This window comes from Alternaria triticimaculans (assembly GCF_023758025.1).
Source record: "Alternaria triticimaculans strain BMP 0046 chromosome Unknown scaffold_33, whole genome shotgun sequence".
Classification (NCBI taxonomy): domain Eukaryota; kingdom Fungi; phylum Ascomycota; class Dothideomycetes; order Pleosporales; family Pleosporaceae; genus Alternaria; species Alternaria triticimaculans.
Genome location: NW_026055990.1, coordinates 37,119 through 60,268, shown reverse-complemented (window position 1 = coordinate 60,268; position 23,150 = coordinate 37,119). Strand labels below are relative to the sequence as shown.

Below are 23,150 nucleotides of genomic sequence, written 5' to 3'. Positions count from 1 at the left end.
GCAAACACCACTCCCTAACATGGGATCTGCGACGATGGCGACCACCGTTTCTGGCACTAGCGCCAGGTACATAGGAGACCCTGAGCAGCAGCCATGTAGCTGTTACAAATCTTTTGTGGCAGCAACGACTTCATTCTCTCCTTTTCTCAGTCATCAGTGCAAGTGCGATACCAACAAATATGCCGAAAGCAGATAGCCCGACAGGCTTCAAGCCACTCAAAGAGACTGCGCTTTTCTCGCCGTTCAAACTCGGCCCTCTGTATCTCGAGCACAGAATAGTGCAGGCACCATTGACACGCATGCGAGCAACCAAAGAGGGAGATGGAGTATTCGTGCCGAAAGAGCTACACGTTGAGTACTACAGCCAACGCGCAAGCAAAGGTGGATTGCAATTGACAGAGGCTACTGACATTGCCAAATACGTGGGTAGTGCGCGACCAGTCGAAGCAAACGCGCTGACTTGTACTAGGCCAGCGGATATCCAGGTGTACCGGGTGTATTCTCGGACTCCCAAATCGCCGGCTGGAAGAAGGTCACCGATGCTGTCCACGCAAAAGGCGGGTACATCTTCTGCCAGCTGTGGCATACTGGACGTGCTAGTCCACCGTCCTTCCGGGCCGGAGCGCCAACGGTCAGCTCGAGCGACGTGCCCATGGAGGGTAGTTGGCTTGACGGTGTCGCGTGCGCCGATCATCCACCTAAGCCATTGACTGTTGAAGAAATTGAAGGGTTGACAAAGACCTGGGCAGAAGCCGCGAAGAAGGCGGTTGGGGCCGGTTTCGACGGTATCGAGATTCACGGCGCGAATGGATACTTGCTCGATCAGTTCCTACACGACAATGTTAACAAGAGAACGGATCAGTATGGCGGGTCAATCGAAGGACGCAGTCGCTTTCCGCTTGAAGTCATCCAAGCCTGCTCCAAAGCCATCGGTGCTGACAGAGTTGGCATCCGTCTCAGCCCATACAACTATTTCCAGAACACCAAGGACAGCAATCCCAACGATCACTGGGAGTACCTATGCGAGAAGATCGCGTCGCTTCCGCAGGGTGAGAGGCCGGCGTATGTCCACATGTGAGTTGAACCACTTCGGCCCCCAGGCTGATGCTGACGATAGCCAGGGTCGAACCGCGCTTCGATGAAGTCCTCGACGAGCAAGCCAAGATGGACGCTCTGGCCGCTTACACCACACAAGGAGGCAAGGGCGTGGAGGCGGAGGCGACGGTCAAGGTCAAGGGCAACACGCTCGTCAACTTCCGAAACATCTTAAAGAAGGGTGGCGTGAAGTTCATTGCGGCTGGTGGATTCAATAGAGACAATGCCGCGCCGAAGGTAGAGTCCGGAGATGCTGACCTCGTCATATTTGGTCGGTGGTTCATAGCGAACCCGGATCTGCCGAAGCGCCTCGCTGAGGGCCTAGAGCTGAATCAGTATGATCGCGACACCTTCTATGGCGCTGATCCGCCGCAAAAGGGGTACACAGATTATCCTTTCCATGTACAGACGGTGGCTGCTTAAGGAGAACTTGAGGCTCGATGCATCAGTGGCGCTGGCCAAATAGCTGTGTTATTTTCTTATTGGAAATTTAAGGTGCAGACAATTTGATCGCGTCGAAAAGTGAGTCTCGCATATACTGTTGAGTGTCAATGTCGTGATCAAGTGTCGCCAAGATGCGCGTCGCGGCGAACGCGAAACTGACGCCTCGGCGGAGCAGCCGGGTGGGGTCAAATTTGATTTTAGCGGCAACCGGCTGCCGGAGCGAGCTTGACCGCCGGGGCCCACCTTCCGTGCGATCCATCCCATCCTCTCCAGGCACCGTGGCACATACGTCTCTACAACGACCCATACTTCGAAAGTCCCATCAATCATCATGGTCAAGACGACGAACCGCGAACGGCCGACCACAAGGAGCCTTGCCAGAGGCGGCGTTAGGCTGTCAGAATCCCTCCCGCTTTCGAAGGACGCATCGACGAACAAGGGAGATCACATCAGTGCACTACCGGACGAGATACTACTGAGAATCCTGGAATACCTACCCGATATTGTGCACCCAACGAGTAAATTTACAGTGACAGACCTCGAAGGCGACGCAATCCGGCCCCGACGGCCGATTCTCGACTATGCATCGGTAGCTCTGACATGCCGCTCTCTTAACCGCGCCGCCACAACCATGATGTATAGAAAGTATGATCATTGCTACGATACCGAACCATCAACCCGATTCATCAGGAGTCTGATCACCAACCCTGCGCTAGGTGCGTTGGTAAAAGAGATGAAAGAGGTTGGCCAGGTATCTATCGGAGACGAGCACATGAGCTCTCGCATCCGCAGCTTTCAAGACATACAGATGATTTGCTCTAAGATTGAGAGTCTCGGCATTCCTAACGAAGAATATGCTACACTTTTACGCAAAGGTGAAGACGCATTCAGTGCTTTGGAGTCAGCCTTGATCCTATGGCTCACGCCCAACATCGAGACCGTCGCCCTGAATTGTTGTCCAGGAGCAGCACGTGCCGAAGGAGAGAATGGGAGTTGGGTCCAGCGCCAGCCACAGGCGGCGTTATTACCTATTTTCTCCGCAAGCCTAGGGATACCTTATGGTCGTGTGCACCAGTTCACAAGGCTGAAAAGACTGAGTATCCGAATGCTAGGATTGCACATCAACTGGCTAGCGCCCATCCTTCGGCTAGACTCTCTACGGGAAGTAGTCCTGTCAGACCACGATTATCTTGAATCCAGTCTCAGCGATCCCCCTTTTTCCTGGGGATGTCCCCCGAAGAGGTCCAAGGTCGAAAAAATACGACTGGAAAACTTCGAGTGTGATCTTGAATTGTTGGAAAATCTTCTTGGCTCATGCAAGGCACTTACATCCTTCTCTTGGGGGTCGTCAACACATGCCACGGGCAATACTCAGTGGCAGTGGTCTGAGGCTAAGGCCTTGTTGGAGACGCTACAACCCGGACTTCAAGCTCTGGAGTTGTGCGAACGCCGTGAATACAGCGATACGAGGTTGGGTACACTCCAAAAGTTTGCCAGTCTGCGGTATCTTGCTGTACCGTTTGAACTCTTGATTAGTATGCAATACCCGTCATTGATCTGTAACTTGCTGACCCACGCTAGGTCCTCTCGACAAGCCGGAAGAGCGAAGTCTCGACAAGCTTCTGCCAATGGGTCTGGAAACACTCGTACTCAGCAAGGGTTGGGACTCTTGCGGCGGGCGAGGCGTGTTTGACGTGCGGTATGAACGACCTCAATGCGATCCACATGTCCAAAGCCTACTTGATGCATGTCAGAGTGGCAGCATTCGTCTTCAGAAATTTGGCATCATAATGTATGTGCTGGGCGAGAATCATGACGTCTCAGAGAGGGAGATTGACGCACACTTCAACTTCCACGAATATGCCATCCAGTGCAGGCAATGCGGGATTCATTTTGACTTTGTCATCAAAGTTCGCACTTGTGGAGATAGTAAGGCCAACCCCACAACTGGCATGTCTCGTTCCGCGTACTGACTATACGTGTACAGTTCTACCAGCTTTTATTAAAGCATGGCCTAAGGCGAATGAAGAGATTGCGAATGAGTACATGCAGCACCTCTATTGTCCAGATGGCTGGGTATCGAATGGCTGGCAACCTTGTGGCCACCAACTACAGGGTATGTCAAAACCGGCTTTCTTCGATACATACGACGACGCGTATGATCTTGATCACAGAACTTCTGTCCTCAAGGAGCGCGATGACGACTGACGGTAAGTATACCAATCTGAATGCCTGTATATGGGGTGGGAGCGATGGCATAGCGACCTCGTTGCAGAGAAGGAAGCCTCTTTGTCTTTGCTGCCGAGTCAACACCTAGTACAATCACAACGCGTTACTATTAAACTACGAAATTGGGGGTTTTCTAGCCGGCTACCACCGCATCGGCGAACAATCTGACCCTACGTTACGGTAGCTCCCTACTGCACATCCACACCCAGCCTACGCTGATGAATGTAACCTCTCGAACTCCTCCACAATCTCCTCCGCAAGAAAGATATCTGCACCATTCGTGAAACCACTGACCAGAAAGCGCCACAACCGGCGCGCGAGAATCAGCGCTGGGGAGTAAGCCTCCTTCAGAAAGCTGTCGCCCACAAGACTTTCAAAAGCACGCTTAGCCTCCAACAAATCCGCCTCCTTCGGTTCGACCAACGCACCGCCTTCCTCGCCTTCGCTGCCCATATTGCCACTCCATAGGAAAAACGGGGCTCGCGTGCTCATGAAAGCCGGCGCGAATAGCGCGGAATCCCAGCCTACGATTCCAGTGATCGCTATTTCTGACTCCGAGGTTACAGAGGCAAGAAGATTGCGTGCATTGAAGTCGCCATGGTAGAAGTGGAACGGTGAAGAATCTGGAATGAGGCCGGACTCATGTAATGTCTCAATCACTTTGACGATCCTAACCCAGACTTCTTTGCCACCAGGTTGTTTCGCAGCAGTCGCATGTGCACGCTGGCGAGCACAGAGGTCGAGCAAGAAGTCTTTCGTGCTTTGCGGTTCTGAAAGTGCAACGTTCCAGTTTACTTCGTTGGTGGTGTTTCGGAAACGGGGAATGGGTATCGGCTCCGTGCCGACGAAATCGTTTTTGAGATCGTAGGTCGTGTTGCGAATGCCGATGAGACCAGGGCACTTGTTCCTTATCTTTCTTACATTTAGCAGGATGGTGGAGATGGCTCGCACGGCACTGAGTCGTTGGGCTTGGTTCAACGTTGGCCAGAGGACGTCCAGGCGTTGGCCAGGCAGTCGCTTTTGGAGCATGTATGATCGACCTATCGCGTTATCTGCAGTCGCATCAAATGTGACAATCTTGGGGACTGGATGTTCGAGCTTCAGGCCCAGATACGCTAGCATGACAGCTTGATAGTGCATGTTTTGATCAGGATTGTGTGGTATGCGGAGAACGAGACGCTTTCGCTTGTTTTGACGTGCCGGCCGACCTGTTAGACATGGCTGAAGTAGTTCGCGAATTCTCTGGGGAGTGTACCATGGCGCCGTAGGTGGGATCTTGCAAAGCGTGACGCTGAGGAAGCGATTGTTTTCTCCGTCTTGCATGCGTTCGACCTTTACGTCTCGGGCGCAGTAACCAGGAAAAAGATCGAGGATGAGCTGTGAAGCTTTGTGCTTAAGAGTTTCGAAAGGCTCATCTTCAGGTCCGCGTTTGACTTCTGGTGGTAGCGGGGCATCTTTCCGCGGTTGTTCTTCAATGTCTTCATCACCGCTAATGACGGATACCGCATCAGCTTCAGTCTGGTCGCCTACGGCATGCTTATCGGTCAAGGTTTCAGCAGGCGCCATCTTTTCCACTTGATGGAGACGTGTCGATAGTCAATTCGGCGAATTCCTACTCGCCCACTGCGAATATTGGCAGGGAGAGATGGTATTCTCAGATTTTGAGTGAAGCTCCAGCGGGCATACATTGTCAATAAAATACGTATTGGTTTCTTTGTTCTGGTTTACATGGTGTGAAACCTGGACTCTCTGTTTGTCGCACACGCAAAGGCTATACAATCACCCAGACACACTGAAGAAGGCGGATTTGCTCATGTCTTGTAGCCGTGGTCATTGTCTCAATCATCTGAAGACATGGACTCAGATGTTCACATTGCTGCCCGCCGCGGTTCATCCATACCGAGCCACGATACTCATTTCCGCGTGGAATCCAAACGTCACACGTTCGAATTCGGGACTGTAGAAGGGCATCGTGGTTTCCCCAGAATCGTCTGCCACCGAGAGTTTGGGCTATGACGACTGCCAAGACGCTAGACGTCATCTCCGCTTCGGCCCATGTCGCCCGAGATCTCAACACCAACAATTTTCACGATGCAACAGCTGCAATTCAACATAGCCATTGTTCTTCATCGCCACATTATCGGCAGCTTGTGACCTTTATCGATATCCTTATATTGGTATCCAGAATTCACCGTCATGCTTCACATACCCGCAAACGCAGCGCCTGGAAGTGCTAAGCTAAAACGCCTCGTGGTGCAGTCGTGGCACTGCCCAACTCACGCCTTCAAAGACTCCATCAAGCTACATATGACTTATCATTGAGCGACTGTAAAAGGTTTTTGCACGGTCACTCTAACCGCAGGCGTGACTTCAGCGCAATCTTGGGCTTGCTTACCGGTAAGCAAAATACACAGTACCTAAGATCCTTGTCATCTGCGCGAAGCAAATCACATTCAACTTCTACACACATACTCTGGCTAGCTGATCTTCTATGTCTCTAAAAAAGCTTACAGTGTCCATGAGGGCAAGTGCGCTAAAGGCCCTAGATGAGGCGTTGTATGGCTCCGAACACGGTTTCGGGGAACGAACACTACCCCTGGAGATGAGGTCTCGCACCTCCGGATTCTCCATCAAGCTACCACTTATCTGTCGATACGAAGATAACAAACCAACACTCATACTCGACAAAGTGACGAAACATGTTTGGAATATCCTTTGCGATCATGTCGAAGAGGAGCGCATCATCAAGATCAAACTCGATGATGGCACTGAAACCTATGACGCAAGACTCTCGATACCAGGACGCGAACCGCTTGAACGTAAAAGGGCCGAAGTGAATCTTCAGTGGCAAGAGTATGAAGAAGCGAAGCATGCGCTGAAAAAAGGTCTGGAGTGGATAAAGGAGAAACTCGCATGATGAGAAGGGATATCTCCGCGCTAATAAGACTGCAGTATCTTTACTTGAGTTATGCGATTACTTCAATTGGTCCCTGATGTGCTAACTTGTTATGATGCAACTTCCGGTCACACGATCTTGTGCATGACAACCCCGGCTCTTTCTGAGAACTACAACAAATCGGTAGCTTTAGGCCAAGCGCATGAGACAATGGCATGAGGTGGGCTGTATGTTGAAGAGAGCGCGCGTGTTCAGCCTGGCGGTCAACGCAAAGGGAGATCTCTGAGATGTCGACATAACAACACCACCAGGTCTAGAAGCATAGAAAGATTCGAATCGATTCTAAATCCCGACACGTCAACGGGAACTAGATTAGCGCTGCGCGAAACGCCTTCCTCCTTGAGCTTTCCACGTGTCGCGGCAGATCGATGATACACGTTACGGAACTGGCCCCAGATTGACGTCTTCACCGCGAGCCTCGTCCGAGAGTTTTGCAGTCTTGTCGCCTCAGACCCATACCCTTATCGGACCGGTGAGGGCGGGTTTAACGGATATGGTGCGCACGCACCGCATGAGGCTCAAAAACGTCGTCAAAGTGGGTCCGATGCCGTCGGCGTAGATCGGCGAAAGAGCAAAACACTAGGATAACGAAACGGCAACCTCATACCGTCTGTTGATGTATTACAAATGCTGGAAAACTTCTAGAAAATGTGTATAGGTATAAGACTGACGAGAAGTAGTTGTAGGTTCTGTATCTCATCAAACAATCCCAACCTCTCTCACAACCACTCATCACTCTCCCCCCATTCAGTAACGTCGCCAAACAATCATGTCTTCCTCACCAGACTTCAAGGGATGGGTCGCCCATGACCCCTCCGCCGCCGATGGCAACATGCAATGGGGTGACTACACCCCCAAGAATTTCGAGTCTACCGACATCGAGATGGAGATCAGCCACTGCGGTGTCTGCGGCTCCGACATCCACACTCTCCGCTCCGGCTGGGGCCCCTCAGACTACCCCCTCGTCGTCGGTCACGAGATCATCGGAAAGGTCACCCGTGTAGGAGACGACGTCAAGGACCTCAAGGTCGGTGACCGCGTTGGTGTTGGTGCTCAGAGCGACTGCTGCGAGGGCTGCAGGCCCTGCAAGACCAAGCAGGAGAGCAACTGCAACAACTTCGTCATGACCTACAACGCCAAGTACAGCACTGGCGACAAGGCCATGGGTGGTTACGCTAAGAACTGGCGTGGACCTGCCGCTTTCGCCATCCCCATTCCCGAGGGTCTTCCTTCAGAGTTCGCTGCTCCCCTCATGTGCGGTGGTGTAACTGTCTACAACCCTCTCGTCTCATACGGTGCCGGCCCAGGAAAGCGCGTCGGTGTCGTCGGTATCGGTGGTCTCGGCCACTTTGCCCTCCTCTTCGCGAAGGCTCTCGGATGTGACGAGGTCGTCGCCATCTCCCGTTCCTCCAGCAAGAAGGCCGATGCTCTTGAGCTCGGTGCTGACAAGTTCATCGCTACCGGCGAGGACCCCGACTGGATGAACAAGAACGCCGCCGGCCTCGACATCATCATCTCCACCATCTCTGGTGGTTTCCCTCTCGACCAGTACCTCAACCTCCTCGACGTCAACGGTACTTTCGTTCAGCTCGGCGCTCCCGACGACCCATTGCCCTCTTTCTCCCCCATGGGCCTCATCTTCAAGAACTTGAAGATCGCTGGTAGCTTGATCGGTACCAGGCAGCACATCCGCGACATGTTGGAGTTGGCCAAGAAGACCAACCTCAAGGCTTGGGTTCAGGTCAGGCCTATGTCGGAGGCCAACGATGTCATCGTTGACTTTGAGAAGGGCCTTCCCAGGTACCGTTACGTGCTCAAGAACTAGGTGTTTATGATTAGATGAGACGATACCCTTTAGTTGTAGTTTGTGTAGTATAGACGAATTGAGCCTTTAGTTTCTCAGTTTTACAGTGTTAAGCGCATGTCAAACTTGAAAGCGCATTAGAAAGACCGGTTCACGAGATGCCATCATTTGATACATCACATTGAAGGCTGAACGCATGCTAGTCGGACCATCATAGGTATTGTCAAGGCTTGATTTTGTCTCTCAGCTAGCTTCTACTTCAATTGTGCGTGGTCAGGGTGCTGAGATCTAATGTGCCTGTTCAAATTGTCCTTGCGCGGCATACTCTTCGCGCACCTTTCAACCGGACACACAAACTGCGGCGTACCAAGCGTTATACCAAGCTTCCTTCGATGGGCCTTGGTTTGTTTGTGGCGCTCCAAATCCTTTCTGGCATCCTTGCTATCTCGAAAGTATGCGTCACAAGGCTCGCATTTGTACGTTTCGTGTGTACGCAAGTGCAGTCTATCACAACTTAGCGCTCGTATCTGAAAGAGGTTTTGGATTCAACCTGAACTTACCTTAATTTGGAGGGCTGCCGGAATGTTTGTCCACATGTCTGGCAAGTGTGGTCCGCTTGATGCTCTTGGAAGGTCGCAGAAGGCTGAGGTTGAAGCGACGTGTACGATACGGCTTCATATTCATTACGCGAAAGTGAAAAAGAGTGTTGTGGCCGTGGGGAATATACTGAGCAATCAGGTAAAGGAGGGAGTCCATCTGTCTCGGGTGGTTGCTGCTCTTCTTCGCTTTGCGGGTACTGGGAAGGCTGGTTCGCTGGCGGAACACAGGTCGGGTTTTCCCGAAGGTCAAGCAAGCGCGGATCAATAAAAAGGTGATGATGGTGTAGATCTTCGTCTCGAAAGGTGCTTGCTCTAGATCCGGAAATTAAACGCTACGACGAGAGTGTAGCGGTGGCTTTCCTGTGTTCCGAGGGTACGCTCCAGGCTCCCAGGGAGGCAGAACAAACGAAGAAGAGCGGTGCGAGAAGATGGAAAGGAACAGGAAAAGAATGGACGCTCTGGCGGCCACAGGCCCCACGGTGAGGAAAGAAAGCAAAAAGAACTGAAGAGTTGAGGGCAGTTATATGCTCGATAATCAAGTCGACTGAGCGCTGATTAGCTGAATACGAATTGGTAGGCCTCGAGTGATCAGAGCCTATCGATGATTTTATGATGCATGCGACAATGCAGTAGGGGTGGGGTCGCCGTTGGACATGCCCGACCCCACCTTTCTCTCGCGAATCACAGGCCTGTCTCCGCAAGGTATCACCAGGGTTACTACACTCCGTGTCACATTTTACATTGTAGCCACGAGATTTGAAGTAAACATGATCTTGGAGATTTCTCACTTATTCAGGTTTAATACGGTGTATGCCGCAAGTCACAGAAAGACCCAGTCACATTTGATAACTTGGATGAGCAACAAGTACACAGTGACAGATTATCGCTAGTCGGACCACATGGAAGACCTAGTAGGCTCCATACATAGAGGCTTCAAATTGAATATCCTAGGTGTTCAGAGGCATGTGTTGACGCGCAAGACCCACCTGCAACCATATCGCTCACCCAGAAGTTAGATTCAGGCTCAGTGCGACCACGCTCATGCAAGATGAAGTCAAAGAATTCCTTTCAAAGGGTTAGGGCTCAGTAGCGTAGGCGGTAGGCCTCGAGTGTGCATACCTAGGTATCTGTCGTTGATTGGTCGTGATCAAACACTGCACAACCATAAATGCAATGCGTTCCTCGCGAAGCTCAGCACTTCGCCACGAGCAAACACTCACTCATAGTTTGATCGAGGCCCACATTGCCAATCATGTCTTCCATCTTCTGTTGTGCGAACACTCAGGGATACAGGAACCGCATTCTGTCCCATGAACCCAAGTTCAAGACCTTCATGACGTGGGCCACCTACCCCAAGGAAAGCGACATCGTCTCATCCGATACAGTGCCGCCTGCAACCGACATAACGTTTGCAGTTCAAGTTGTCAAACAAACCAACTACGGCCCACTCGACAGCAAACGATACTTCGTCACTGGCTCTGATGGTGCTTTCGTCGAGGTGACTGAGCAGTGGCTTGTCGATGCGAACTTCGAGAAACTGAACACGTAAGAACAAGGAAATAGGCGCAAAAGGCCATTTCTAACACTGCCATAGGTTCAAGAACTTCAAGTGTGCGGCTCACAATAAGTTCTTCGAAATCAACGTCTACCAGAAGAACGCGGTAAACGCGCACCACTGGCGTGCCAACATTGCTAGACCTGCGACTGAGATCGATCTTTGAAGTACTGCAGCTGTCAGAGAGACCACTGTAAAGTGTGAATAAGCGGGAGTGTTGATAATTTTCATGTAGTGATCAGTAGCCGAGTGCAATACATGAAAGCCTTCGTTGCAAGGCTTCGGCCCTAAAACATACCTCGCGCTGATGTTTCTAAGCTCAAAGACCGCAAAATCACTCCTCCAACTCCCAAACAGGCTTGTGCACCCGCAACCGATCAAGGTGACACCTAACCCACTTCTCCACTCCATCCAAACGTTCCGACCAGCTCATTTCCTCCAATAAGTACCCGTAAACTTGATCTCGGCACATACACGAACCGAAACGAGAGTTTAGTCTGCACTGCTTTTGGTCCAAATAGCAATCTTCCGTCCTGTGAACCTCAACTGCGGCCCGGATGTAGATAGTCTCTAGACACTCACGCTTTTCTGAGAGGTCTACGATGGCCTGGATGTAGTTGGAAAGCTGATTCACTGTATCACCGCCCTAAAAACTCTCTGTGATCCCAGCCTTAATCCCCTCCAACTTCGCTGTCAACTCTTTCCAAACCCTCTCTTGATCCCTCTTACCCTCCTCACTCCGCACATAAGGACTCGGTTCCGTAATCTCACAATCACTGAGATACTTGCCGTGCGTCTCAACACCTGAAATACCAGCGTGCGTGAGAGTCCTCGATCCGACTTCCGTTTTCCGCGCAAGCAAAAAGCGTCCAATTGCGACGGCAATTCCATTTTCGCGACCGAATTCGCTTTCAAAAGATCAGCATGAGACATGCAACAAAGACAGTTACGGTAGACTTACGAGTGGCAGAAGCCAGGGTTGACAAGGTTGACGGAGACTGGGATTTGCGATTCGGGGTATCGTTCGCAGAATGCGCGGACAAAGAGTACTTCCAGTAGCTTGCTGACTTGGTACCGGTTATTCAGGCTAACATCCTTCCCATTAACGACCTTCTCGTTCAGTCTCTCGAAGAGCTTGCCCTCGGGTGCTTTGATCTCGTCGAAAGTCGCCCACTCGTGTACCTCGGAGCTCACAATGGTAAGCGTGGGTCTGGTGTTGAGCTTGCTTGCCGTTTCTTTAAGCTTTGGTAACAACGCAAAAGCCAGCAGGAAGGTGGAAACGACGTTCACTGTGATGGTAGACTCGTCTTGTTCGAAGACTTCCCATGCGGCGCGGGTTACACCAGCGTTTAGGACTGCGATGTCCACTCGTTCGAGCTCTTTGCTTGCTTTCTGGGCGAAATCGAGAACGGACTGGTAGGATGACATGTCCAGTTGCATGACTTTGACTACATTGCTGCGGCCTGTGGTTGATTCGATGTCTTTGCGCGCCGCCTCGCCTTTCTCGATGGAGCGCACGGCGAGAATGACAGTGGATGCGTTGAGCTGGGTGAAGTGACGTGCGGCTTCCTTTCCAAGACCGACATTAGAGCCAGTGACGATGACAGTCTTGCCAGTTAGGTCGCCGGTGGGCTTGGGTGGCGTGACAAAAAGTTGGGAGTAGAAGAATCGCCTGATGCTCGCCATGATGGTTGCTGGGCTACGAGCCTGGGATGTATTGGTCGGAATAGGTGATGAAGCTTTTCGATGTTGAGGGCGGTCCTGCGCTTTTAACGTCGTGATATCACGGTGGGCTTGAAGGTCGCGCTTGACTAGGGCAAGCGCGCACCTTGACGGCACGCGGGGGTTCGCTTTCAATCTCTCCGTCCCGCACCGAAATGGTCCATTCTTGGGATATGATATCACTGAGTTCCAGACCTTCCTGGACAGCATCCTTGAGACTTGCGCCAAAACGAGCTACTGTGGAGTGCGACGAACCACATGGGACCGTCACGGACCAAACGATTCTCTGATCTTCAGTAGCGTCGGGCTTAGCGACGGCAGCTACGGCATTAAGGCGGAATTAGCTCCAATTCATCATCATCTCACGGGCGGTCCAACAGTGCCGTAGCGGGTTCAGGCCACCACTTTTATTATCGGTAAACAGTGTTCACATGGCAAATTCATCGAGTGCAATAACAATGCGGTGTGATTTCTAGGCAAGCTACTTTGAGCGCACTCTGGCACTCTATCTAGCCTAGGTGTTCAAGATACGATCACATACTCGTACCATCTCAGCGATGGGCATGCTAACATCCCCTGGAACCAAATTAGTGTACAAATGCTGAGCTTCACTCTCCCTTTTTGGTACTCCTCAACGCGGCAATGATGGCGTGCAACTGCAACAACCCGAAGAAGTCGAACGCGCAACTCAAACAATCTCATATCTACCAGGCATCGACGTCAAAGCCCTCCTCAGAGAACTCTGTCGCGACAACCGTTCTCCGGGAGAACTGACGACCGGCAAGCGCCTTGATAGCCTTCTGCGCAGACTCTGTATCCTTGTACTTGATGTAGATCTTGCCAACACCGAGGTTGACGCGGGCACCGGCGGGGCGGGGAATCTTGGTCTCGATGATGGGTCCGTACTTGCCGCACTCCTCTTCGATGTCTTCCTTGATTTCTGTTCGATGTTAGAAGTGCGCAATGTTTCAAGTGGTGTTGCCGAGCTTACCTTCGTATTCATCATCGTTGAGCAGCTCGTCCGAGGTGACCATGTTCATCAAGCAGATGACACGGCTGTGCTCGTGGTTCTCAGCAGCGCTGGCTCCTGCCAACATTGAGATGGCGCCAACTCCACCGTCGAGACCAGTCGTCTGCTGGAGTCCGACAGTCGCGCGCGAAACCTTGAGGTTACCATCGCCGAGGGGGATGTCGTTGAGACCTTCGATAACTGCGTCGATGACTCCGTTGTCAGCATACTCGCAGAAGGCAATACCCTGGGCTGTGTTAGTTCAGTAGTTTCAGTGGGTTAGGAGGATACCTACGCGGTGCTGGTCGGTTCCTGTGTCCTTGACCAAAGTGAAGGCCTTGAGCTTGCCCATGGTCTCGACGAGTTCTCGAATCTGCTCCTCCTCGATGTAGGTGGGGATGTTGACGATGCTCAGCTTGTTTGGGCTGTCCTTGACGACAGACGAAACTTCATCGCCAGGCGGGTATGCGTTCTCGTCGGCGGTGGGAGTAATGTAGTCCTTGGGACGGCGGATAGACAGACCCGACCTATCAGGTGCGCCTCCGTCATCGCGCATGGAAATGCCGTTCATAGCGAGAGCGAGAGTCGCGTCTTCGGCTGCCTTGAACTCCAATGCAGCGTATTCCTTGCTCGTAGCAATGTGGGCAGACAGGCAGGGGTCGTTGCCGGATACGACATTGAGACCGTTGAGCTGGTTGTTGAAGAACTCCATAATCTCTTGGGAAGTGCAGCCCTGGGGCAGGTTGTGTACATAGAGACGCTTCGACTGCTTCGCGCCAGATGTTGCGAGGGCGGCAGCGGTGGCGGTTCCTGCGGAGGGCGAAATGAAGGCGGCGAGTTTGGACGGGTCCATGGGCGCAGCGCGAGGAGCTCCGGGCAGCGGGAACATGCCCGACAGCTTGGCCTGCTCGGCGGTGATGTTCTCGTAACCTGCTGGCTTGATGTCCCATTGGGTCATGCGACGCTCCCGCTTCTGGATGTTGGTGAAGGTGGTGAGATCGGGGGTAGCCTCGCGCGGCTTGTTGAATGGCGGAGACTCCTCTTTTTGCGCACGCATCCTATCACGTCCGCCACCAAAGCCCCCATCGCGTCCTCCCCGTCCGCCTCTGCGCTCTTCGCCTCCGAATCGGTCGCCGCCCCTTTCGTTGCGGTCTCCGCGTTCCCGTCGGTGGCCACGGTCGTCGTCGCGGTCGCGGTCTCCTCCTCGAGGTCGGTCGCGTCGGGAGTAGGAATCGCCCCAGGCACCGCGCTCGGCACCACGCTCTCCTCCACGCTCGCCCCGGTCATCGCGACGCTCACGGCGGGCGTATGTGTCTTCGCGCTCGCGCTCACGGTAGTCGCGGCTGGAAGAGTACGTGTCTACCTCGTAGTCGCGGCGGGAGCCTCCGCCGTGGCGTGGGGAGCGAGAACGACGGCGGCGCCTGTCGCCACCACGGTCGCCCCGTTCGCCGCGATCGCGATGGTCATCTCTCGAGGACTGTTCAGTCAGCGTACGCTCGCTTTTGTCGCGACGAGTGTCGGCACTCACGTAGTTGCGCGATCCGCTGGATCGGCCACCGTCTGCTTTTGTTAGTCTTGGTTCTGGGAGCTGTGCACTAGTCAGTACGTGTACTGATAGACTCGCTTACCTCTGGAATAGCTATCGCCGTTCATGGTGGGCGGTTGTGGCTGCTGGGAGCTCTTGCGCCGTCGTGTGTTCAGCCGCGTAAGATGCTGCTGCTGTCGGGAGTGAGATGGCGGGAGAAGCTGCAATTAGCAGATCTGATCAAGAAACAGTGGATGAATCAGCAACTCGCAACAGTCCCGGCTCTAGGACGCGATGCTTGTGCGGTGGTTGCGGTTGCCGTCGCGGAAAACGTGTGAGAGAAAGTCGGGGCCTGCCTTAGCGCGCCGTTCCCTTGGCGCGGCTACCCCTGTCATCGAGGCCAGACCCAGCCCATGATGCATCATTCACTTCTGGCGCAGACCACGACTATAACGGCAATGGCATTACGCGCCGCTGAATGGCACAAGCTGCCTACAAGCCTCACTGAGCTATGCATCAACACGACTTTGCGATGTGGACAATCATTCAGGTATCTTCTCCTCTCGAGTCGCAGCATTTCCTAACGTGCGACCAGATGGCGCAAGTCAGCTGATGACGTGTGGTCCATGGCCCTTCACGGTCGCATACTGTCCCTCCGTCAAGGTGCTGAATATCTCCACTACCGCGCGACTTACCCGCCAGTTACAGCCGCTCTCCCTACTCCACCTCCGTCCAAAGCGCAGTCAGTCGCTCCCGAAGAAGACGACACCGCTGCTCTCATAAAGCACTACTTCAACCTCGCGCCCAATCTTGGCCAGCTGTACGAGCAATGGGCAGCCTCCGACGCCAACTTCAAGAAGCGCGCACCCAAGTTCACGGGTATCAGGATCCTGCGACAAGATGCTTGGGAGGCACTCATCGGCTTCATATGCAGTAGCAACAACAATATCAGTCGCATATCGGGCATGGTACACAATCTCTGCTTGCACTACGGACCACATATAGGCACCATCGACGACATACCCTACCACGACTTCCCCACACCCGATGCCCTCTCGGGCCCCGACGTCGAAGCGCATCTCATGAAGCTTGGGTTTGGATATCGCGCCAAGTACATCGCGAAGACTGCGCGAATGGTTTCCGAGGACAAAGGCTTGAAGTGGTTGGAGGACCTGAGCAATCCAGAGTGTCCGCAGTTTGGCATGGAAGAGAAGCCCGCTGGGGAGATGCTTGAAGGTGGTCGAGAAGGATATCGCCAAGCACATGAGGAGCTTCTTGCCCTCCACGGTGTCGGTCCAAAGGTCGCAGACTGTGTGTGTCTCTTTGGGCTCGGCTGGTCCGAGTCTGTACCCGTCGACACCCATGTCTGGCAGATTGCACAGAAGGACTACAGGTTCGGCAAGGGCAAGCACAGCAGCTTGACCGCTGCTACATACGCTGCCATTGGAAACCTCTTTCGGAAGCTGTGGGGTAAAGAAGCTGGATGGGCGCATTCCGTCTTGTTCACGGCGGACCTCAAGGCATTCTCAGATCGGGTTGTCGCCAAGGTTGAGGTCAAGGAGGAAGAGGTGACAATAAAAAAGGAGGAAGAGGACGTTGTTCTCGAAGAGACAGTCAAGAAGGAGTTCGTCAAGCGGAAGCGCATAAAGAAGGAGCCCGAGGAGGAGCCAACTGTGATGGTGAAAAAAGAGGGAACTCGCAGGAGCAAACGACAAAGAACTTAGGTCAGCCTTACAATCAACAGGTCAACACCCTTATCATCGTACAACTGGGCAGCTCATTGCTGTCCGTTACCCTAGTGTCACGTTCGATCATTGCACCGCTGCAACCAAAAAAGAATGCTCTTTTTACCCTCACACGCAAAAAAGATCAAAAACATACAACAGCGCGGTCACACGTAGGAGCAAGCGACGACGAGCTTAGACTAGCCCTTCAATCAAGGCTTCAGCATCCTTGCCCTCGTATAGCTCATAGCTACCAGTCACTAGTGTCGTGTTCCACAAGTCTACCACCCTAGCAAAAGTGATTATCGTACTGTGAGCTTCTGGGGGACGCGTTCTTATAAGGCAAGCTTCTCGCAGGCTTGTTTATATCTGTCCAGGTATAACTACGTAGAAAGCTCGTCTAGAGCCTTGCGGGAGTGGGTTCTGTGGGAAACAGGAATTGGTCTTTCCGCCCACAAGCCGAACTGGTTAGGAATGGATTTGAAGAATTACCGTCCTGGCGATTTGACCTTCTGGCAATCTGACCTTCTGGCAATTTGACGTTCTAGCGATCTGAAGTTCCGGCAACCTGACGTTCCGGCTATTTGGCGTTCTGACGATTTGACGTTCTGGCAATTCTACATAAACGGATAGGAACACATTTGAGGAAATGTCGTCCTGACAATTTAACTTCCTGGCAATTTGACGTCCTGGCAATTTGACGTTCTAGCAGCCTGACTTTCTGGCAATCTGACATTATGACATTTTGACGTTCTGGCAGTGCTACAGAAACGGTTAGGAACAGATTTGAGGAAATGCTGTTCTGGCAATCCTACAAAAAGCATGAGCAGCAAATTTGTAGATTCGCCGCTCTGGCAATCTGCTGTTCTGGTTATTCTACAGAAATGATGGGAAGCAGATTCGCGGATTCGTTGGTCTGGTAGTTTGCTGTCCTGGCAATTCTACGGAAAGATTAGGATGACATTTGTAGGAATGCCGCTCTAGCATTGTATTGTCCTGGCACTTCTACAGAAAGGTTGGGATTAGATTTGCAGGATTGCCGCCCTAGTGTCTTGCCGATCTGGCAGATCTACAGAAAGATTTGGGTTACATTTGTAGAATTGCCGCTCTAGTAATTTGCCGTTCTGGCAATTCTATAGAAAGGTAGGAATTAGAGTTGTATGATTGCCGCTCTGGTATTTTGCCGATCTGGCAATTCTATACAAAGATAGGAAGCAGATTTGTGGAATTCTTACTCTGGCGATTTGCCGTTCTGGAGATTCTACCGAAAAGATGAGAAGTGCATTACAGATTTACTAGTCTAGCAATTCGCTATCCTAGTAATTATGGATACCAGATAGTAGAGCAAATGCTAAGTTAACAAAGTAAGTATCAGACAAAGTAGAAAACCTAAAAAGTCAAGAAGTTTGCTTTTGGATAATTTTCAAACTACAGAATTGCTAGTTTAGCAGTGTGTGTAAAGCACAAACAAAGTATTTACGAAATGGCTAAGTTAGACTTAACATGAATTAGAAATTGCTGTTATTAGTATGTCACCCTCGCGCGAGATGACATAAATACTCTTTTCTTCCTTCTATTTCCGGCAACAGTTCACGTCGTTCAACTCTTAGGTAGAAGTCTACAAAGCCGTTACCTGTAGAAAAGCACGAAGCGTGTAAACTAGCCCCCGACTGTTAATAACGTAGTTGCTTAAGCGGCTTACAGCGACTGCTGCACATGCTAATACAGTCTGACACTGCATCTTGGCTGTTCACTCTTAGAGTTTGCCAGCCTTAAGCAGCGAGTGCTGTTGAGCATCGTGTGTAACGACCATGACGGGCTGCCTCTCATCTTATCATCCTAGTAAGAGCGCAACAGCAACATCATCCCAAGCGTCGCTATAACGAGGCATGCAGTATCATCAAGGTTACCGGATAACTGGAAGTGAAGGTGTAAGAGGCACGGGTACCTGAAGGCGCCAGTAGTGCCGCGCTAACCGTCCCCGCTCTTGGCGCACTCCCAGGCGGCATCAGGGTGGGCGATGCACTGAGACAACAAAGGGTGATGTTATGTTCAGTCTGCCTTACTCTGTCTTGGCTATGTACTAAGGCACGTTTCCGGGTCGGTCGGCTTCCAGTATGACAGATGACGTCGCGTTTGTTGCATCGCTGCTACCTACCTAGGCATACTTGAGCATTACCACGTATTGTGCTCTCCCTGTTCGCCTTCTTACTTCGCTCATTCCGTTTTGCTGTCTTCATTACAGAGACTGAATCTCTAACCAACATCATGACTTCAGCATTCACTATAAAGACTGTACCTCTCCCCAACACCATGACTTCAACACTCATTTCGATCGCATCAGAAGTCGTTACGATCCCATCGAGCGAAGTCCTGCCTACACCCACGTCTTGCTCTCCAGGTATCGCTCCCAATGGTCTCAACATTACGGGACTCACAGGTCAAATCTGTCAGGTCAACGTTCCTCCAAACGACGTCAACATCACATCCTGCTGCAACAGCGATGCCGAGGTCCGTGTCCTGAATGACTGCACTCAGTGGTGCGAGGCAGACAATGGGAGCGATTTCTTTGACTGCGTCAACGACATGGCTCCTTCTTCGTACCCTTTCCTTGGCGGACCGTGTGTAGTCGTGTCTGCGAGCTCGATTTCAGCGATGTCATCATCCAACACGGGAGTCGCATCGACACCGTCTACTTCCTCAGAGACTCAGACGCCCGAGTCCACTGAAGCGTCGCCTTCCACCACTGAGTCAGAAGAGGATGGTGCTGAAGCAACGGAGACTCCCGATGTCGAAGGTATGCACCCGTCTTATCTAAGTCTGTATCACTATCACAGCTTGCTAATTAAACAAGACGCGGCGACAGGCAATTTGGGTGAGCACGCGCTTGGCGCGACACTTCTAGCTGTAGCTGCAACACTCGGCATTTTGGCATGGCTTTAGTCAAGAACCTGTTTCGAATACATAAGGAGACATGTACCGATCTACACGCATATCAACCGGATATAAAGTCAATATTGCAATGCAAATCAGTAGATTGCACCCAGGCGTTCAACATGCATAATTTTTCAGACTCCTTTCTTGTCATATGACGTGGTAAAATGAGCCGCTGCAGAGCAAGCATCAAATTCAGTCTGGGTAGGGTAGCACATGAGGCCTACGCTTTGCTAATAGCAAGCACATACCATAGCATACTTAAAGCGCCCAGAAGAACGTAGCGAAATCATTCGTATCTCATCACCCATGCACGAATTCAAAGGCCATGTCGATAATGTGCGCAAAGAAACGATTCAGTATCTACAAGAACAAGGCTTCTTCAATGTCACTTCGAGTACAAGTAGTCTCAGCAACGAGATCGCACCAATCTTCGCTCGCGACCGGTTCATTGGCGTCTCACAGAACATGTACGATAACATGAAGCCTGCGCTACAGCTTGCCAGTCGATTCGTAAGCGATGAACGAGTTCTGCAGTATTTCTGGCATCAAATGAGAAGCACTACCTCACCTTCCAAGACCTTCGCAGCAGACTTCCCGCCCCCACTTATCTACACCTCGACGTCTCAGAATGAACACCCATCCGTCTTGATGGCCGACTGGAGGGAGAAGCTTAGCAACTTAGCTGACGTTTTGACCTGGAAGGTGCAAGCATCCGACCGTACACCGAAAGACATGGATATGGGATTAACCTTCGCGTTCAAAGACCTTCGAACGGCGTACACAGCGTACGCGACCAAGGACAGAAGCCATAACGATATCTTGGAGCTTTCCAACTGGCCTAAAATCGATCTAGAGACCAAGATACGCTCTTGCATGGTAGCTTGGTGCGATGATCAGATGGGTTCGGATTGGCGATATCGCCCGGGAGGGTTGAAACAAACCAGCCCTTGTGTCCTATTGCACTCATTCTTCCGCAACTTGCTCGACCCGAGTCCCAAAGCCGCTACCCCAATTACTTCTGAGCCTGCGGCTCCACCGATTGTACAAAATCTCGGACCTCAGTTTCTTCTCGCTGTCGTCCTAGTTCACGAGCTGGCACATTGTCTCGACAAGTTCCCGGACTTCAAGTGCGCGGACCTTCGAGGTCAAACGCGCGAAGCTTTTGCTAGTGAGGAAGAAGCCAAGGTTCTTCCATCTCCCGAATGCGGTCTCTCTTGGGAGCGGTCAGTCTTTCGCGAGCGTTCTTTCCGATTTGTCCAATTCATCGCCGACCGAAGCAAGGCACCAATGAGCTACACAGATGTCAGCGGTCTGGCTGTTCCAAAGTTTTTCCACAGCGACGATCGTCCTACTGCTTCATCACCTACTTTTACCGTTGGTGAGAAAAGCTACAAGGCTACGACTGACTTCACGAGCTACGAGAGTGCACTTGTCCCATGGCAGTGGGTTTCAGACTGGTTTCAGGAGTCGCATTGGCATACCAGTCGGACTCGTGAACAAGTACTGGCCCTGCCCTTTCTGGGATGGAAAATGTCCTATGAACTCCCTGCGCCAGACGACCCTCCCACGATAGCTGATGAAATTGTGAGAATCCGAGTGAAACTACCTCACGAGAATGAGCAGGAATAGATGTGACTGCGAAGCTTCATATCGGGCCGCGGAGGAGTGGAGGAGCGCAAGACTGTACATCTACTGAGAGTGCTGGAATAGATGCAGTAGTAATACACCCGCTGAAGACATGCATACAGTTCCTCAAGCAGCTTGCTTTGTTGTCTCAACTGTCTCCTTCCCATAAACATCATGCTTCGCATCCTCCACAATCCTGCATTCATACAGCTTGAACTTTCGTGCCGCCACTCTAGCTTCGAAGATCTCATCCAGCTCCTCTAGTGATCGCGCTTTCGTCTCCGGGAGGAAGAAGTAGAACCAGGCAACACAAATGAAGTTCGAAGCTGCCCATATGTACGTGTATTGGGGGCCCTGAGATCGTGTCAGTGTTATAGACAAGAGATTCAATCGCATGGTCACTCACCCAGTCAAGATCCTGAGGGTTGATAAAGTATGGCGAGCAAAAGCCGATCAGCCAAGCCAGGAAGTAGCCAAGCGCATTCGCGCTGCCCACCGTCCAAGCTCGCAGTCTTGAACTAACAAGCTCTGTCGCTAGGGGACTCGTCGCAACGCCCACCCCGGCATTGTAACAAAACAGGAACAGCGCAGTAAAGGCCACCAACACGTTTCCAGTCTCGACTGAGTTGGGCTTTACGCTGCTTGCAATCCCGCAAGCAAGCTCGCATAGACCACACGCTATCGCTCCAGCGATCATGATCGTTCTTCGGCCAAAGAGTTTGTTCATGGAGAAGAGACCAAGGTGAACACCGATGAAACCGATACACGAGTTCATAATACTGTACTCGAAGGCTTTCGTAATCCCAGCAATGGCCAAGAAGTAGGTCTGATAACCTATGAAGAACCAGACGCCACTCGCTGACTGACTGGCAATTGTGCCCCAACAAAGTAGTGTGCGTCTCAAGTCGTTGCCGCGGAAGAGGTCCAGAAAGCCTGAGCTTTGACTGAGCCTACGCTCTTCTTCTACGCCACGGATCATCTCCGCCCACTCCAACTCTAGCTCTTCGCCGTGGTCGAAACGAAGACGCTCCAAAGACTTGCGCGCCGCATCATGTTGGTCACGATGTAGAAGCCATCGCGGACTCTCAGGGACGAAGAAAAGCGCTGTGCCGAGTAGAACCGGGACGATGAACATACAGGCGAGAGGCACTTGGTAGGAGAGTTTCGAGAGGTAGCGTGAAGTGTAGTTGTCGATGATGGAACCGATGATGCTTCCGAGATTTACGTAGAAAGAGAAGAGTCCGACCATAATTCTGCTGATTGTCAGTAGAGCCAGTGTCTGGGGAGACTGGAAAACGTACTCCCGAAGATGCGCCGGTGCTGCTTCGCTACAGTACACAGTCGAGAATACAACAAAGAAGCCATTGGAGAAGCCTAGCAACAGTCGGCCCACGTATAAACCGGCCTTGGAGGTAGAGCCAATCTGCACCGACACTGCAGCCAAACATATGATGCATGCGAGCCACAAGGCCTTTCTGCGACCGAAGTAGCCACCAAAGACACCGGCAGCAATGGCAGATACGCACGAACCCAGATTTAGCAAAGAGGTCATAAGCTGTTGCACTGTCGACTATCTTGCGCGTCAGTAACGTTCGCGATGTCATTGATTATGTCTACTTGCATCAATGCCATAGCCAAGCGGGCTTGTCGGGTCCTCATACCCAAAGACTATCAGAAATCCAGGCATGGCCTGCAGACCGCCTACTGCAGCAGTATCGATGCCGTACTGCATGCTGGCAATAGCGACGGCGGAGCATATTAGTAAGCACTTGCGGTTCGCCCACAAGGACGTCTCCTGAAGTTTTGCCATTATTGCTCACGCAGGATCAGACCGGTATCCATCTGCGAGAAGAAGGGATCGCAGCCTTATACAGCGAGATATGCGAGTCATGCGAGGTTAGCATCGTGGGGCAGTGAGGAGAAAC

At 51.9% G+C, this 23,150-nt stretch overlaps 9 protein-coding genes across 9 annotated transcripts; 5 read left to right on the top strand and 4 right to left on the bottom strand.

Moving 5' to 3' along the window:
- Nucleotides 1-179: 179 nt before the first annotated feature.
- On the top strand, nt 180-1,518 carry J4E78_010474 (uncharacterized protein; the record flags this gene model as incomplete). The annotated part of the gene is made up of 3 exons (XM_049371052.1): nt 180-422; nt 470-1,074; nt 1,122-1,518. 3 exons carry the CDS (start codon nt 180-182, stop codon nt 1,516-1,518), a joined length of 1,245 nt encoding a protein of 414 aa, XP_049217205.1.
- Nucleotides 1,519-3,978: 2,460 nt separating this feature from the next.
- On the bottom strand, nt 3,979-5,334 carry J4E78_010473 (uncharacterized protein; the record flags this gene model as incomplete). The annotated part of the gene is made up of 1 exon (XM_049371051.1): nt 3,979-5,334. The coding sequence occupies one exon, from the start codon at nt 5,332-5,334 to the stop codon at nt 3,979-3,981; it is 1,356 nt and encodes a 451-aa protein (XP_049217204.1).
- Nucleotides 5,335-7,493: 2,159 nt separating this feature from the next.
- On the top strand, nt 7,494-8,549 carry J4E78_010472 (uncharacterized protein; the record flags this gene model as incomplete). Its single annotated transcript, XM_049371050.1, has 1 exon — nt 7,494-8,549. The coding sequence occupies one exon, from the start codon at nt 7,494-7,496 to the stop codon at nt 8,547-8,549; it is 1,056 nt and encodes a 351-aa protein (XP_049217203.1).
- Nucleotides 8,550-10,379: 1,830 nt separating this feature from the next.
- J4E78_010471 (uncharacterized protein) lies at nt 10,380-10,848 on the top strand (the record flags this gene model as incomplete). The annotated part of the gene is made up of 2 exons (XM_049371049.1): nt 10,380-10,672; nt 10,722-10,848. 2 exons carry the CDS (start codon nt 10,380-10,382, stop codon nt 10,846-10,848), a joined length of 420 nt encoding a protein of 139 aa, XP_049217202.1.
- A 480-nt stretch (nt 10,849-11,328) lies between these two features.
- J4E78_010470 (uncharacterized protein) lies at nt 11,329-12,368 on the bottom strand (the record flags this gene model as incomplete). Its single annotated transcript, XM_049371048.1, has 2 exons — nt 11,329-11,590; nt 11,644-12,368. 2 exons carry the CDS (start codon nt 12,366-12,368, stop codon nt 11,329-11,331), a joined length of 987 nt encoding a protein of 328 aa, XP_049217201.1.
- A 740-nt stretch (nt 12,369-13,108) lies between these two features.
- Nucleotides 13,109-15,066, bottom strand: J4E78_010469 (uncharacterized protein; the record flags this gene model as incomplete). Its single annotated transcript, XM_049371047.1, has 5 exons — nt 13,109-13,344; nt 13,396-13,660; nt 13,709-14,890; nt 14,942-14,973; nt 15,042-15,066. The coding sequence occupies 5 exons, from the start codon at nt 15,064-15,066 to the stop codon at nt 13,109-13,111; spliced, it is 1,740 nt and encodes a 579-aa protein (XP_049217200.1).
- A 330-nt stretch (nt 15,067-15,396) lies between these two features.
- J4E78_010468 (uncharacterized protein) lies at nt 15,397-16,662 on the top strand (the record flags this gene model as incomplete). The annotated part of the gene is made up of 2 exons (XM_049371046.1): nt 15,397-15,488; nt 15,534-16,662. 2 exons carry the CDS (start codon nt 15,397-15,399, stop codon nt 16,660-16,662), a joined length of 1,221 nt encoding a protein of 406 aa, XP_049217199.1.
- A 2,788-nt stretch (nt 16,663-19,450) lies between these two features.
- J4E78_010467 (uncharacterized protein) lies at nt 19,451-21,228 on the top strand (the record flags this gene model as incomplete). Its single annotated transcript, XM_049371045.1, has 2 exons — nt 19,451-19,459; nt 19,864-21,228. 2 exons carry the CDS (start codon nt 19,451-19,453, stop codon nt 21,226-21,228), a joined length of 1,374 nt encoding a protein of 457 aa, XP_049217198.1.
- A 123-nt stretch (nt 21,229-21,351) lies between these two features.
- On the bottom strand, nt 21,352-23,035 carry J4E78_010466 (uncharacterized protein; the record flags this gene model as incomplete). The annotated part of the gene is made up of 4 exons (XM_049371044.1): nt 21,352-21,579; nt 21,632-22,478; nt 22,527-22,795; nt 22,847-23,035. The coding sequence occupies 4 exons, from the start codon at nt 23,033-23,035 to the stop codon at nt 21,352-21,354; spliced, it is 1,533 nt and encodes a 510-aa protein (XP_049217197.1).
- Nucleotides 23,036-23,150: the final 115 nt, after the last annotated feature.